The following is a 17915-nucleotide window of genomic DNA, read 5'->3' on the forward strand; positions in this document are numbered from 1 at the left end:
TGTTACACTCAGATGAGGATTTTTAGTTTGCTCGTTACACACTCTCGTAATTTTTTGTTTCAAATTAGTTGTTTCTAGTCAGTAATTATAGTTCTTGTTACTCCCGTTGGTCGATACGTAGGTATTCACATTTTTTTAATTCTTTGTTTCAATAAATATAAACTGTAAGCCGCTGAAATTCATATGAAGCGAACATCTAACAAGACTGCTAAAATTATTAAACTACTTCTGTTGTTACTTATTACCTTCTGTTGCTGTTGGTCCAAAATAAAGTAAATTTTGGCACATGCTTTAAGGCAAATGGGAACTGGTTGTTAAAAGTACATCATAATCTGAATCCCTATGATACATTTTGTCTCCTTGCTGTTGTATAGAAAAGCACCGTGCACGATTTCATGTTAAGCGGAACCTTTATTACACTACAGACCTTAAATTACACTTCAGAGCTTTATTACATTTAGGACCAAAAGTTATTACACTTAGGACCTTTATTACATTTAGGACCAAAAGTTATTACACTTAGGACCTTTATTACATTTAGGGACATTTATTACATTTGAGGCTTCAACAGCATTTCTCAGCTATTAGTGAATTTTCTAGACCTCAGCTTCCAGCTTTCAGTGAAAAACTCGTCATTTGTCAGCTGACTGTTAAAATTTTGTCCAATTTTCAATCAGACTCCATCCAGACCCTGTTAATTCGATTTACAATAAAAAGAGATAGACCTGATCATATCATAAAATTGATTCTTCTTAATTACTGAAAATGAAATAAAAATTTGGTTTGTATCTGATCATAAAATCGGTCTAAAAAAAGTTGGTAAAAACGTATAAAACTGAATTTTCGGTAACTCTCTGTTTCCTTCCTCAGAGTCAAAATTGGTTCAGTTTTTTTGCATAATAAGTTTTTATACGCCGCCTGTCTCTATGGATGTTCCCAATGTTAAATAAACTTGTGGGAAATGCACATGCTCATTCACACAGTTAATGTCCTGGATAGAATGTAGCGCTTCTAGGAAAAGGCGTTGTTGCCTTTTGTTGACATTTCTTTCTAAACTGAACCAATTTTGACTCTGATGAAGGTAACAGCGAGTTACCGAAAATTCAGTTTTATACGTTTTTACCAACTTTTTTAGACCGATTTTAAGATCAGATACAAACCAAATTTTTATTATGTCATACAGAAAATGTGTTTAACTTTCATTATATTTCATTCATAGTTGTAAGCGTGATCTTTAGAGTAAGTTATTTTGCCAGAAATATGGAACTTAAACCACTAATACTTACTCTCACTATAATAAAACTTAACTTTAAATCTATAAAAGAGAACCTTTTAGGCCATACGAGAGAAACACATCCAAGACATTTTATAATTTTAACCGACTTCACGTACAGTGGAACCTCGTTAATACGGACACCAAGGGGACATACCAAAGTGTTATCGTTGTATCCGTATTAAGCAGCCTCTCAGACAAAAAGTTACAGGACAGGAGCCCGTGGACTCTGGGAACGGATTTGTCCGAGCACTGCAAAATTTTGAAGGGCCACTTGTGCAACAGTAGTTTACAAAGAGATAATTATATAGTTCTAACATGACTGGAATGTCAACCTCGTTCCCAGGGTCTCCCTGCTTATTCTCCCTGGGAGGAAAAGGAAAGAGACTCTGGGAACGAGGTTAATGGAAGGTTGACTCCAAGGACCCCCGTTCTCTATACTAGTAATAGTTCTCACTATAAAGCTGCCCCCGCCTTTTTATAATTTGTTTTACATCATTCTAAGTTTAGTGGAGTCTTTTTGTCTTTTTTAATTATTGATGCCGATGGACTACACAATTAGACTTCTTTTTTTACTGTGCAATGTACGTCACGACCGACATTGTTTGCTGCAGAATTTCTTGTTGTGTGACACTCCATTGCGTCCTAAAAATATTCACAAGTTCAAGTCGAATATATCACCTAGCGCGCGGAACTAACTCCTAGCGGAAATAACACATAACACATTATTCGTGGTGACAACACGCAAGCTTTATATTCCCGGGCTTATAACATTCAAAATAACTTACAACTAGTTGTACCTATCGGTAAGTGCCAACGAGCGAAATACTCATGTTTGTTCATAAGAACAGATATTGAATGGTTTTTGATAGAACTGTATTTGAAATGACCACTGATATGGTAAATTGTATTTTAGGTAATATGCGAAAAAAAGTGCTATTTCTCTGGTGTTCATAAATGACACAGGCTTGATAGCCTGCGTACTCTTTTAAACACACTAAAATACGTACACAGATGTTTTTTAAAAATAATTTTCAGTAATCAGAGACAGTAATGCACGGGTCAGATTTCAGTTTCGCATGCGAAGTGTAATGTTCAGTTACGCAAAACTTGAAAAATTTGAACAGAAAACAAAACTTGAACGGTCAAGGATTATTTGAAGACAAAATTTTTATTCAAGTTAACATTACATTTGCCTTTAGAAGCAAAAAACGTTTGACTTTCTTGTGTGTATGACATGTAGTATAAATTTTAGTGAGCGTCGCTTTGAATTGATGTTATTCCTACGCGGAGCGAAAATGCGTGCCAAATAAAATATAAACGGTATTCGATTTGGAATAAATCATTGGTCAAACAATTACTATGCACACAATCAACACTAAAAGGAAGCATTTACCCGACTTCAGCATTCTCATACAGTAAGTCAAGAAAACTCTATTTGAAGTCAACAGTCCGCTTTTGATTTTCATGTCTCTCTTCGATCGTAAATCGACCTAAATCAAAGGACTCCAAAGTCGAAAGATTATTTCATCGCTTTGAAGACCTTGATGTTCATTTTTTCGGCGGTCGAATATTCTGTAGGGTATTCTCTTTCGATTTATAATTCCCTAAAGGTGTATTTATCGGTAAAGGGATGAATGACCACATTGAAAATTTTAAAAGCGAGCCGCGTGGACGCCATTTTGGTCATTTGCTCTCTAGCAAGGAGTGAGAGACTGGGAACCAGTTGGGAAGAACAATACAACCCAAATATGGGGTTTACTTACACCCAAATATGGTAAAAAAAAGTCCCTTACGCAGAACTTAAGATTTTCTCTGCCTACACACTCATACGCACACGGCTCTATGATTCTGCCGCCTCGACAGCCTCACCTCTTGGCTCGGCTGTCTCGTTGGCAATAATTTCCAGGCCAAAAAGCCCAAAAATTCCACGAGTAACAAAATATGGCACATTCAAAGATTCGAGAAAACAATTTTTAACCTTATTGAACCCACTCTTTGGATCAAATAATCTGACAGTTTGTTAGCGAAACGAATTACCTTGTATTACATGACAAAGTTCATGCTTTTGTTTATTACTCGTTGAAAGATGTATACGATACAGCAAACATCCGAAAGCACTCGAACCAGCTCTTGGAACACACGTACACGTAGCCAAGAACACGAAACTAATTGCTCGAAATCTTTCGACGTATTACTATGATATTACTATAAACAACTGCTTCAAATATCACTTAACACAACCAAAGCAGAGAAACTGCTCGAACATATCTGTGAACACGCGTAAGCCAAAACCGGAAAACGAAATGCTGCTAGAAGATGGCGAAGCTCGAAGGTGACGAAACGCGACCTCGTGGTTGCAAGCTCCCGACACCACCGTGCGCGCTTGCTAAAATATTACCCGTCACGACCGTGCGCGCCTAGTTTCGTCAAATCGAGAACGCTTCGCCCATTACAAACACATTTCTTACTTTTTCAACAAATATTCTATGTCCTTGTATGTATACACGCGGGGACTCCTAGGGTGCCTCCTCGGGTTTTGGCCTCTGGGCCAAAACCCTGCGGGGGCAACAAGTCATCTAAAACCGTTGTAGTTACAAGACTGGATATGCAAACAGTTCACGAAAACGATTTTCAAAACCTACAAGGAATATTTGGCTACAAACAAATTTTCACAAAAGGAAATAATCGGTATAGGTTCGAATTCAGTGGGAGCACCGATACAATGACTGATCAAATTGTGGCCAGATGGCATAATCCACCGTAGGAAAAATTAAAAAAATGGTGGCTGTCAGAAGTACATAATCTGGATTATGTACTTCTGTGGCTTTATATTTTACCACAATACCTTGCAAACCTAACTCATATATCATCCAAAAGGCACATAGATAGCCTTGTTTGCGAAATTCGCTCCTGTACTAAAAAAATGTCTATGCCAGATTTGAATGGGCGTTTTCAGGGTTTTTTCAAGCGCTTAGAATTAAATGTACCTGTCGCCATCGTTTTCGGTACGGTGAATTATTGTTGGTGATGCTGCTGTCAGTTCTTCCCGTTCCCTTTCCTCGCGTAAACTGTTTTGATTTGAGCAATTCCCATCTATTGGGTTGTTATAATACTCATCTACTATAGACCGAATCTTTTCATCAAGTTCTTGCTCTTCTAGTTCTTCCATCTTATCCCCTTTCTTTAGCACTACGATTTCGATAAGTATTGGGATTACAGCTACCAAAAACGCTGTGGTGATTTTCATTCGATCAGGAACACCTGGTGTTTCCATGACAATCGTAAAAACCAAAAAGAAAAAAACCGAGACAAGAAAAATGTTTACCAAAGATTTACAAAAGTTTTCTCCGAGGGGCATAACTTCTTTACACGCTCTTTTAAAAAGATATTTAGGAATCGCTCTCTTTTTGTTATGTTCAAGGTAAAGTGCGTGTTGATTGTCAATTTCTTCGCCCTGTTGTACTCGTATCGTGAGATGGCTATATAGTTTTGCAGCAAGATCATCATATTTCCTGGTAAAAGAGTAATAGCAACTCGAGCAGTAGGATATACTTAGGACTACTAATGTCAAATACGGAATATTTTCAAGCCTTAAAATTATTGTGAAGGCTTTGATGAATAAAGAGGCCAATATCAAAAGAAAAAAACTTACCCCTCCCGCATATGGAAAAATAAAACCAGCGGTCAATATGGTAATAGCGAAACTCATGATATATCTGTTATGAATAGTTGGAATAAATAGGTGGACATAAATATCAAAAATGGTCGACATGGGGCACGAATGAAAAACTAACACAAGAATTGAAACGAGACATAAAACCAGCGACACTGGTAGCACAATCGGGATTAAAAGTACAAGACCAACAAACTGGCAGATAGCTGTCCAGCTGCACCTTAATTTACTGCGGCAATTTCGAAAATACATTTTAAAACAATCCCAAAACAAACTCAAACATTTCGTGATGATCAGTGGTTGCACACGCAGATGCTGCTTAATCTCTTCTTCTGCTGGTTCTGATACCCGATGAACTTTTTTCTCCCCTTTAAAATAGTCACAGACAAAACACGGATTTACGAAGGACAGTCGGGGACAAAATACCCTGAATAAACCCCGTATACCCCACAACAAACCTGATGCTACCATCATTTCATAACTATAAAACGCGGAGTCCATTCCATTTATAACCAGATACTTGGGAAGCTCAACAAAAGAGATATGAAAACCGTACTGTAAACTAAAAATTGCAATAAAAGTAACAACCAAGACAATAAATAGTTTACGGCCAACGTTATCTACGGGTAACTTTGAAGACATTTTCGACACAAAATTTGCTATCCACCCTCGAATGCTTATATGACTTGGCCCTTTAAGGACAATCACACATTTTTCAACGCTGCATATATGGGTAGGGGTAAATAGGCAAAACACCACCGGAGAGAAGAGCATGAACATAATCCAAATGAAAATAACGAGAACCGGTAAAGCACGAACTGGCCATTCTACGCTTTCCGTGCTTGTCCTGTTATTAAAAGAGAAGCACACATATGCACTATTCTGTTCTGTTTCTTTGTAGCACAGCATCGCTCCAGATTGCCATATTTCGGTCAATTCTTTAATTTCTTCCATCAAAACGTTTCCAATCAGGTCATTTATGGACGAATGAAGTCGGTCTAGTTGCTGTGTAGCTGGATCGTTCGAAAGATTAAAGGTGCATGCAACTTTACCTCTTATCTGTCCCTGGACTGATTTACTGAATGAGGTTACAGACGAGCCATTGCAATTGTTACCAGGTTTGTCAAAACCGTTTCTTTCATGAGTAAGAGGGTTGACTGTTGACCACATCCAAGCGTCTGCAAGTTTCGATGAGCTGTAAGCTGTTTGGTTTAGACATCTGTCGTCGGCAGATTTCGTCACCGTCAGGTCTAGCGAAAGAATTCTGTATTTGCCAATACGCACCTTCATTTCTGTTACGAAGTCGGTAGACTTGTTAACGACAACACATTCCCAGTTGCATCGTGAAACGTTTTTGTCAAAGGTATCAGATTTAGGGGGCTCATCTGTGTCCGTTTGCGACTGAGACAAAACTTCTGGCAAAGCCATGAACAGGAAATAAAACGCCAAGAGGAAATGAAACATTGTGCAGCGATCGTAGCTTGACATTGTCGGAGTATCTATACTGAGATTAGTGTATACGTAGTACTAGCTATGAATTTTTAATCGTTTAATGCTTTCTGAAAATTTTTCCGAGAACTTTGAAATTGTTTAATCTTCCACGCATATTTCCACGAAATTTGAACACCTGCAAGCATGAAGCTCAACTTGAAGTCAGTATTCCGATGAAGAACGGACAGCTAGGGAAATTTTAGAAAATAATACAGCCAATTTTTTGAATAACTTGGGAAATAAACGATAAGACAGGTTGTGTTAAGACTTCTGGGTCATTGCGAAAACGGTGATCCGAGCGTAAGTCGCTGGGAAAATACATGTTTGGAAAAAAGGGCCCCCTACCATGCACAATCTTTTCATTTAGCTAGGTTCATACGTTTAGTCCGGTGTTTCTATTTCAAGACCTATTGTTTTGTGTCTGGGTCAAGGCTAAAAACTGAGTAAAAAAAACATCAAAATAACAGTGAAGTACTGGAGTACTGTACCTTAAATTTAGAAAATTGGTTTGAAAAATAAACTTTTGATCTTCCTAAAACTGTTCCGAGAGTGAGAGCGCCTAAATTCCGCATAAAAACACTTGATACGCCTTCATTTGTTTATTTTCGAGAAAAGTCGTAGTTTCTTTCACAAAATAAATTCAAGACTTATCCAAGTACTTATAAGTATTTTTGTAATAACTGTTTTGAAGTTCGCTCATCGTCGTGTTATCAGAAATACCATCAGTATCAGGTGTAGCAATTCAACACAATCCTGTACTTGCCGGTGCGTGCCTCCTTTTCTGTAACAAAATAGAAAGACCTCAAGACACGACATTCCCAGCTGCTTAGTGCCCTTTGTTTGCTACAGGTATTAACCTGCGATCAGGCTTTCGATATTTTCGAGAAAAATAACGCCTGATCGCAGGTCATACAGGTATCAAAATTCGGTGTCTCCCTTGTGTCTGTTACTGATTGAGCCGCGCCTTGCCATGCAAAGAAATAAAACACAAAGAGTAAACGAAACATTGTGCGCCGATCATATCTTGACATGGTTGGAATAGCTGGCATGGATCAGTGAGAGTTGTGCCAGCTATGAATTTTTAATCAAATAATTCTATCTGTTTATTTCTCTGCGCATATTTCCTCAAAATTTGAATACCTACAGGCATAAAACTCCACTTGAAGATAGTAGTATTCCGGTAAAGAACGAATTTAAGAAGATAGTACACTAGTTTTTTTAAATAATTGAGAAAAAAACGATAAGGTAGATTATGCCGGTTTAGTCTACTAAGTGATTGCGAAAACAGTGGTTTGAGCGTAAGTCACTATGAAAATACACGTTTGGAAAAAAGAGTCCCCTACCATGCACAGTCGTTTCCATTTAGGTTCATACTATTAGTCTGGTGTTTTTAAAGATCTGCATTGTTTTGTGTCTGGATCAAGGCTAAAAACAGATTAAAATACGTGGCGCTTCATAACGGGAGTATTGGCACTAAAATTGAAAAACTCTGACATTGAGTGCGTAAATTCCTATACACTTTATACGCCTTCATTGGTTTAATTTTCGAGAAAAGTAATATTATTGGAACTTACTTTTTGGAAAACACGCTATGCACAATAGTTTTTTAGGCTCATACGTTTGTTATGGTGTTTCTATTTCAAGACCTATTGTTTTGTGCCTGGGTCAAGGCTAAATGCTGATAAAAGAAAACAAACAAATACTATAAAACAATGAACGTTATTACCGTTCAAAGCGGGGGTACTGCAACTTGGAAATTGGTTTGAAAACACACACTTTTTATCTTCTTAGAACTAAATTGTTGAAGTTAAGCATGTCAGTTTATTTTCGAAAAAAAAAACTGAGTTTTTTTTAACACCTTAAATTCCATCCTCGGAGACCCAGGGGCAGTTAGTGGGGGCGGGGGAAAGTCTATACGGGCGAAAAAAAAATCGGCGAAGAAAAGTCAAGAACGAAAAAAATAGCCCCTGGGGACAACCTCTTACCGGACCAGTTCCAAAAGGACGCCGTCGTTCTGGCTTCTGATTGGTGCCAGAAAACCTTTGTTATTTTCTGCCCAATCACAGAGCGGCAAGACTAGGAGTCGTTTCGTGTGTTCTTACACGGATAGATACACGAAGCCTAGTTGGTCGCCATGTTTTCTGTTCGTTAAAGCTACAGTTGGAGGAGAAAAGTTGCAGTCACAGATGTAGGGGAAATCGTTCGGCATATCTGCAAGAAACTTACACGAAATACGCTGGATCTTCGTAGGTATCGTACACACACCGATTAACTGATGTCGATATAACTTGGACGTGTTTCGAAATTCGCTTTCTTTGGCTGGACGAACAGTTTCTGGTTTCTTTCTCCTGCTTTCTCGCATCACTTGCTGTGACTAAAACTGTGCCAAATATGCAGAGTATTTTTTTTATCGCACAGTCCAGGCAGGTATGTCAAGCAACGGACAGCTTCGTGTACGAGAGGAGCACAACTTTCTTCAGCTTTCTTTGAGAACAGTGAATTTCATGATGTAATATTCCTTTTTTTCCCTGACATAAACGTGCAAATGAAGCTAAATGTAAATGCACTTATTTATAAGCTTAACTTGTCTATTAAATCTTAGTTTTTAATTCTCATCTGATGTTTTCACTGATTTTTATTCGTGAAATGTCATTTTAATTTTGTAAAGTGCAAAAGGTTATCATTTATTATAATTAATGATATTGAGTCACAGAATTCTTCCAAGCCACTGTATATAGCAATGTCTGTCGTTTTAATAGACTCCTCATCAATGGACCTGACTGTTTTTTGAGATGTAGTTTTTTTAACTGTATAACTAAAAACAATTAATAGCCTGTGTGCCTCTGCCCAGTCTAGCTCAGTCTACAGTGTATGTGTGATGATAAATGGGATGAAGTAAATTGATTAATTGACAAGTGGTTTTCAAAATGCCTTTGAAAAACAATGGCGTCTTCATTTTGATAATACAGATTGAGATACTGTATATCTATTGTGCTTTTCAGTAACATGAACTCAGCTCAATCAACCGCTAAACCGGTTAACAGTTTTTGCTACTGTCAATCATCTAAGTGGACCAGTCACGGGAGACATTTAAACCAGGTCAAATCTGTTGGCTTGTTTTTGTTTTTTAAGGTTTGTGGGTTATTGCCATTATTATGATTGACGGCAGCAAAAAAGCAATCTTTGGGTTTTGAATTTCAGAGTTCAGGTGTTACTGAAAATGATCACTGATGTATTTACATATGTTGTTCATACCAGGATCAGGTGCCACTGTTGTATTTTTAACTCAAGCTGTGCTGCACAGTAATAGAAACATGCCTGGCAATTCAATGATCATGGTGATTTTTCAGTCAGTGACACAGGCAAACTTGTAATTTCAAATCTCCCAACATGCAATGAACCTATGACATCCCAGTAAGTAAATTCCAGATGCTCTGCTTTTGATCTACAAGGCTTGTGGAAGTTAACCCTACACTGTAGTTCCCTATGAGAAATATCCTGTTTACTGCCAGGATGTGATGTTTTTAGCAACTGCAATCATGAAACATGTAAACAAAACATAAAGATCTTAAAACAAACCTTTTTTGTGTTCAAACAAGAAAAGGAGAAAGACCAACAAGGTGTAGAACAGCAGGCATTTGTGTAATTTCTTGGCATAAAAAGGCCACCCATTTGGCTTTGCAGCCTTTTTTTTGTTTTAAAACAGTATTGTCACTTCAAAACAATAACACACAACCTCAAAGCCAAACAGATAAACATAGTACTAGGTGGAACAAGTAACAGTACTAGAGTCTACAGTTACCTCTTAGAATGCAATGTGATAGCATTGCATTCCCATTCTTTCATCAGCTTTGACGATTAATTTTTTTGAGATCTTCCAGGGAAATGCATTTTAATAAAGACTTTTTCCAAACAATTTTCCTACATTCCTTGTCCAATTCCAAGCAAGAGTGACTGATCTGTGCTTGACACAGTCCTTTGGATTCAACTCCTTGTTGTCTATCAGGCCATACAAATTTACTGGTAATTCATTCATCATGCATGATGCTTTTACTGGGGTAATTGACAATATTCATATTTGAAAGATAAGGTATACAAGTTACAGGGGCATGCAACATTTAGCATTTTTGTAAAGTATAAAACAGGGCTGCCATATTTACACTTTGAATGCAGCATTTGAGGTAAGGAAGTAAAGTAGTTATTTGTACAATTGCACTTTTTCTACATGCGAACACAGGTTGATAACCAAATATAAGTAATAGGAGTTATTTCCAAAGTTTAGGTGACTAGTGGTAGATATTTAATGAGCCACTTTGGTGCAGTGAACCTCAAAGAGGTAGTATTTCCAATGGGAATAATGAAAATAATACTTGCCTACCAAATAAGAATATTTCCCAAATTTTAGATGGAATTGGTTCTTATAAAAATGGGTGTCTAAATGGTAAATTTCAGGCTGTGGGTTGTTAATCTTCTTGGCTCTTACAGACAAAACTTCACTATGTAAATATGCACCATACTCTCTAAGATAGTACATGTATGTGCCTCTATATACATACTGAGGAACCTGAAGGGGTGAAATAAGATTTGACAAATTTAAATAATTACAGAAACTCGACCACAAGGTATCTCTTTCTCTTTTTATTAACAAAAACAAAAGAATAGACTCGACCGTCATGGCAATTTTCTTCCAAATGAATATTACTCACAGGGCGCTCGATAGCATTGGTGCACTCGTACACGAAGCTGTTCGTTGCTTGACATACCTGCCTGGCCCGTGCGATAAAAAAAAAAAATACTATGCATTGGCACAGTTTCAGTCACAGCAAGTGATGCGAGAAAGCAGGAGAAAGAAACCAGAAACTGTTCGTCCAGCCAAAGAAAGCGAATTTCGAAACACGTCCAAGTTATATCGACATCAGTTAATCGGTGTGTGTACGATACCTACGAAGATCCAGCGTATTTCGTGTAAGTTTCTTGCAGATATGCCGAACGATTTCCCCTACATCTGTGACTGCAACTTTTCTCCTCCAACTGTAGCTTTAACGAACAGAAAACATGGCGACCAACTAGGCTTCGTGTATCTATCCGTGTAAGAACACACGAAACGACTCCTAGTCTTGCCGCTCTGTGATTGGGCAGAAAATAACAAAGGTTTTCTGGCACCAATCAGAAGCCAGAACGACGGCGTCCTTTTGGAACTGGTCCGGTAAGAGGTTGTCCCCAGGGGCTATTTTTTTCGTTCTTGACTTTTCTTCGCCGATTTTTTTTTCGCCCGTTTAGACTTTCCCCCGCCCCCACAAACTGCCCCTGGGTCTCCGAGGATGCTTAAATTCAAGATTTAGCCAAGTACAACTAAAAGTAAAACTTGAATTTCACTCATCGTTATAGTCTAAGCAATATTTTGTTACTGGTACTCATGATCTCAACTAGTAATTCCAATGAAAATCTTCACAATGAAAATCGAAAAGGATGAAATGCTCCCCTTTCTCGGCATCCAGCTCCTAAACCGTGCACCTAGAATTGAGACCAAAGTTTACGTGAAGCCTACTAATACTAGTTTACTTGTCCACTACCAAAGTCACGTTGACAACCGTTACAAACGGAGCTTACTAACAACTATGCTCGATCGCGCGTACCGGTTGTCCTCCTCATGGCCTTACTTTTCGGAGGAGTGTTTTCGGAGGAGATCCCTGACATGGAGGATCAAAACCATGTGTCTTGCCTGTATAAACCATTACTCACGCAACTCATACATGTGCAAGAATGTTAGACATTCTGGAATTCTGCGGCTTGGCACAAACTGTTAGGTTTCAAATTCAGTTCCTAACCTAGTTCCTAACTCGGTTGTTAGTTTATCTCTAGTACTACTAGGTACAATCTAGGACTAAGTTTCTCGATGAAAATATAATTAACATATGCATTCTTTGACAAAATGTATCCTTTATTCGCCCCGGGCCTTGAAGTCCACTCCGCCAAAATAATCTTAAATTTACAAACAAGTGCCCAACCTTGACATCCTCACAATCACTTTGCAAAAACACGACAAAGCTTGAAAATTCTGTCATCACTTGTCTTTGAGTCTTTGTGAAGTCTTCCTTCAAACCGTGCACGAAAGAAGTCAGTGAAAGGAGAAAGGTTCAGTTCCTTCCAAAGGAACCGTGGCCGGATAATTCGTGAGTGTTGAACTGTCTGAGCAAAGGTAAAGAGTGTATCAGGATCCCGGGATCAGGATGTTCGAAAAATCGAGGGTTGAAAAATTCGAGTTTACACTGTATAAAGCAGAAAAAAGTTGTTCGTTTCTAAAAGGCACAACGTACAATGTTGTTTAAAAAACTAACAAACTAAAGACAATTGAAGCAATAGCTTAGTTTTTAAAAGGTTGACGGCTCAGGTAGGATTGCGTGAGCGGCCGAAAGATCATCTGCGTGGGAGACCGGGGATATTTACATTCCGTCTGTCTGCTTTTTGAAACAAATAAACATTTAAATTAGGTAAAAGACAATAGGGAATGAACAGACAACTTATTCTTGATACGATTCTTGTTATGGATTTTGGACCAAAAAGAATCAGTGGCATATCCCATATTTGTTTTCGTTTACTTGCTAACTATAAAAGATAATAGTTTAATGGAAAAAAACGAGTTAACTATTTTGTGAATTTAAATCAACTTGCAAACGAAATTGTTTGAAAGCGCGTTAATTAGAAAGAAAATTTGTGGCATTTGGATTTTCCTGCATGGATTGCGAAATCTTATCCATATCAAGTAGGAAGATTCATGCCATGCCTGATTCCTGAAATAAGACCTCCCTTGGGGGTAGGTGAGGGAAAGGGAGTAGACGTGTCGCAATGCTGCATGCTTCTGAGGATCGATGTCGCCTACCCAACGGCTGTTAATGTCGCCGTCGTCTTTGAGAGTGTAGTTTAATGCCGTTGAAGCTTCACGTTTTCCTAGTATGCTTCTTCATAATCTAAAATATGCGGAACAATGATTGTGATATATTGTTTGCATTTTCAAATTGTTTAAATTCGATTTTGGCAGGATGTCATGGTTTAGGATGTAAACATCATTAGCATTTTCTTTTTACGAGGAACTGTTTTGTCAGAGGATCAGAGGGCCTTTTTTTAATAGTTGCACTTATATCAGGGTGGTTTAAAATTAACCAAAAGCAGCGAACCTGTGAGGGGACATGAGGGCTTACCTGCCTAAATTTTGAAAATCTGAGCTTTTAAGTTCTTTTAACTTTCTTGCGTAATTATCTAATCGATTATTTACTTACCAATATTTTTAACTTATTCCTTAATATAAAAACTTTCAATTATGTTGCTGTCATTTCTGAGCGTTTCCTATTGTGTCGCTGTCGCATTTCAGGGTTGTAATTATGTCGCTTGTCGCTGTGTAGAAATTCCTGTGTCGCCAAGACTTATGGCCGCGTCGCTTGTCGCTTTTATCCCTTAGAAGGCCTCGGGGGAGGGTACTAAGGTATGTTTTGGGTGGGTATGTGTCGCCTTTGGTATCCAAGAAGCACCCCGTTATAGAAAGAATTTGATTCAAAATAATACCCCGAAATTATTCTAGAAAAAGGTCAATTTTTAAACACCACCGTTTTGGCTGCTGATACTTTGAAACTTTCGTGTGTTCGAAATATCATACCCGTTCTAGGAATCGTCTCTAAAATAGATACCCAGTTCTAGATCGGGAGCCGAAAATTACGACCCCGTTTGGCGGCACATACCCGGATTGGTATTTTGAGGGAGTTCCCCCCCCGGGAAAGCCTTTGGAATGTTTTCTCATTGATTACGACGGCACACCAACAGTGAACACAAGATCATTTGCATTGTATACGCAACAGTTTTCGAGTTCGTTTTTCACTTGACGATTATGTCTTCGATTGTAACAGCTGTGTTTAAAGCCACAATCGGCTTGCTTGTGAATAAAGGCAGAGATAAGGCAGCGGAGAAGCTGAAAGATGGCGATGTAACAGATCAAAAATTTCGTGGTTTGATCGTCCGCGAAATCGACGATATCAAGTCCAAGTTGGATGGATTATCAAGGAAAGATTTGCTAGCAAGTATCAGCTTCTTTGAGGAAGGAATCGAATTTCTTTACGAAATGTTTGATAAAGCAAGATCCAGAAGCGAGTACGGCGCGGTAACTACACAAGCAGCTTGTGCTGAGGCATTTTCTCTCGCGGAAGGAATGAGAACCTTGGAGCTTACCAACCTGGGTGAATCAGCTACGAGGGCGCTTTCCAACGCAAAAGAGAGATTCAAAGATGCTCGTAGAAAAGCGACAGAAGCCTTTAAAAATGAAGCTCTAGAAACGTCTGACCGCATTCTAGCACTGCAATATCGAGTGATGGCGACAATACTAGAGACAGTAGACAATCCCGCGGACGCAGTGGCACCATGCAGAGTATGCATTAAAGAACTTAACTCTTTGTCAGCAGTTCAAAATAGCTTTGCTGTTCAGCTCAAGAAAGGTATTCAGGCAGTAAGGGGTCTGTTTGGCAAAGATGGACGCGGCAAAATCATTGCCAGTGTCTGTCACGTAAATCGTGTCATCTACGATGTCACGCAAACAGTCGGTAAAGAAGCACATTTTTGGATTTGGCCTGCTGTTGATACCGGAGAAGGCAAAGTTGATCCATTGCGTGACGGAAGAGTAACTGAAGTTCTGTGTAAACAGGGTATGGAGCACTGTTGTGTAACATGGACATTTGGTCAGGAGGGTGAAGAGTTTTTCCGACTTAGAAAGCCGTGCGGTATCGCTACAAACTCCAGCGGACAATTCATTGTAGGAGACCGTGGAGATAGTAACGTAAAGATGTTTGACAGTAATGGTACATTTATAAGTCTTTTCAGTCTCCCTACTGTTGACGTAGATACAAACGTAGTTATTGATGATGTAGTCACAGACGTGAATGACAACATCTATGTTTTAGTCATGTTGAAAACACGTGGAGGTAGGAGATTTGCGCCCGAAGGACAGCCCACAGTTTACAAATTTAACAACACCGCTGACCTACTTCATAAATTTCCCGTGAGGGGAGGGTACGAGGCCAGACTGGCAGTCACCGACAGTGGCAAAGTACTGGTATCGAACAAATCTGTGGTTGATTTGTACGAGACTGATGGACAGTTTGTTTGCAAGTTTGGAGAAGGCATTTTGAAGAGTGTGCAGGACATCACTGCTGCTAATGATGGCCGTGTGATGGTACTGGACGGATATGGCCGTGTTCACATATTCAGTGAACACGGCGACCATCTTAACAAGTTTAAACTGCAAGGATGTTATGCCTTTGATAGAATTGCATTTCACCGGCAAAGTAAACATGTTGTCGTCGCCGGTACAGAAGAAGAGAAAAATCTCTTGCATGTAGCAATATATACCAAACATGGTGAGTTTGTACACAGCACTCAAATGTATGAAGAAGGAATTTGTACCTTTGAGATAGATAAGATGATAGTGACTACTAAGGGACACATTGCTGTAGTTTGTGGCAGACATTTTTGTAGAAAGGTACACGTTATTTGAAACCTATTATGCTAGAGGTCCATGCACAACTAATAATTTTAAAATCTAAACGATTTAAAGTATTGAAACCATTTTAAGAGACAAGATGCATCAAAACTAATTGCGGAAGTACTTGTTTTATACTAAATAACAGTAACAGCAAAGATGACATCAATTTTGTACACACATTTTGACATTATTTTTGGCAAAAATATAGGAAACGAAGCATTATCCTCCCCTTATTCTTTCTGCTCTCTCAATTTTGAATTTTGTGGGAACGCTTGCTACGCAGGCTAGAAAATTTGGTTTTCCTGGGGTTGCCAGTTAACTAAGGCAATCAGGAACATGCTGTTTCATACTGATCTATTGTATTTAGTTAGATGTCCTTGTTTTTTTATCGACATATCTTTTTTCGGTTTTTCTTTTTCTTTAGTTAAATACTATGCAAAAGCATAGACCCTTTTACAAATGCGTCATTAGGAATGGGACTATTAAAACACTTTTTTTAAGACATAAAGTTTATATTTTCTTTTAACCCAGTGACGCCTGGTGTTTTTGAGAAAAACGCATTTATATAAATGTTTATATTGTTATAATTGTTGTGTAAAAAAACGGCTTTTGTAAAAAAGCAGCTTTTTTACAAAAATAAAATTGTAAAAAAGCAGCTTTTTTACAAGAATATATATTTGTAAAAAGGCTGCTTTTCTATGTAAAAAAGCAGCTTTATTACAATTATATAATTGTAAAAAAACAGCTTTTTTACAAGAATATATATTTGTAAAAAGGCTGCTTTTCTATGTAAAAAAGCAGCTTTATTACAATTATATAATTGTAAAAAAGCAGCTTTTTTACAAGAATATATATTTGTAAAAAGCTGCTTTCTTACGTAAAAAAGCAGCTTTTTTACAGTTATATAGTTGTAAAAAAGCTGCTTTTTTACAAGAAATATCTTTGTAAAAAAGCTGCTTTTTACAGAAAAACAGCAAGATGCTGCATAGAGTACCTCTAGAGAATTTGAGTGGAGAATTAGGGTATGCAAAAACCCATGTACCAAAGCACAACTGTCTTAAAGCCTCAGTCGACTGAGTCACAACATTAATATCATGCGCAACGTGTAGCATTTCTAGATCTGTTCAGTTGCCTTGTTGCTTGTGTGCGTGATAATGAAGCGATCTTGCGTGCCCGGTACATATCATCTAGCCTGTTTCATTTCGATGGACAAGATATTGATTTCTGTTCGCAAAAATAACGAGGGACTGAAACAGGCTTATCTGTTTCGACGTGTGAATGTTTACGCAAGGGTCAGGCAAGGGTCACGAAAATTAAATCATTTGGTGATTAAAGGATATTCACTTCTTAAAATTACCTCTATTTAAAATACATTCATACGAAACTCGTGCTTCGGTGATGCGAAAATTAAGAACGGAAGCGGTTTATTATTTGAGGCCAGCTGCTTCATCAAAACTAAACAGTCATCGTTCCGATCCAGCGGCCTTCGGTCGGCGAGTTGAAATTTTAATTTGTTTACAACAAGAAACGTTTGCTTTTAGGCTAAGAGTTAGAGTATAATACGAAGAACTTGCTCCAGTGTTTATCTATTTAAATTTATTTGAAACAAACGAAAAAAACGCCGTTTTAATTAGTCTTTGCTGAGCTGCATGTATGGCAGACAGACCTTTTTCTTACAAACCTAAATTTGAAAGGAAACCGGCCATATACATTTTCACACATTAAAATACAGAATGACACTGCCAAATAGTTCTAGTAACAGCCTTTAAAGCGTACAGAAAAATTCAGAACACTTGCTTTAATTGAAAGAAAGCTACAGCCTTCGAATCATTTTTTTACAAATATATAAGTGTAAAAATGCAGCTTTTTTACAAAATATATTATTGTAAAAAAACAGCTTTTTTACAATACCGTTTTTTTACGCCACATAATCATTAACATTTTTATTTCTT

General features: G+C 38.0%; 1 protein-coding gene across 1 annotated transcript; it reads left to right on the plus strand.

Moving 5' to 3' along the window:
• The first annotated feature begins 14288 nt into the window (after positions 1 to 14288).
• LOC144663709 (uncharacterized) lies at positions 14289 to 15994 on the plus strand. The gene has a single exon (XM_078524747.1). The coding sequence runs from the start codon at positions 14320 to 14322 to the stop codon at positions 15973 to 15975; it is 1656 nt and encodes a 551-aa protein (XP_078380873.1). The 5' UTR covers positions 14289 to 14319; the 3' UTR covers positions 15976 to 15994.
• The last annotated feature ends 1921 nt before the right edge of the window (positions 15995 to 17915 follow it).

Source organism: Oculina patagonica, chromosome 8 (assembly GCF_052425735.1).
Source record: "Oculina patagonica isolate OP01 chromosome 8, crgOcupat, whole genome shotgun sequence".
NCBI classification, from domain to species: domain Eukaryota; kingdom Metazoa; phylum Cnidaria; class Anthozoa; order Scleractinia; family Oculinidae; genus Oculina; species Oculina patagonica.

Bases quoted from the DNA above. Each gene is read 5' to 3' on its own strand.
- LOC144663709 (XM_078524747.1), top strand. From the start codon at position 14,320: ATGTCTTCGATTGTAACAGCTGTGTTTAAAGCCACAATCGGCTTGCTT.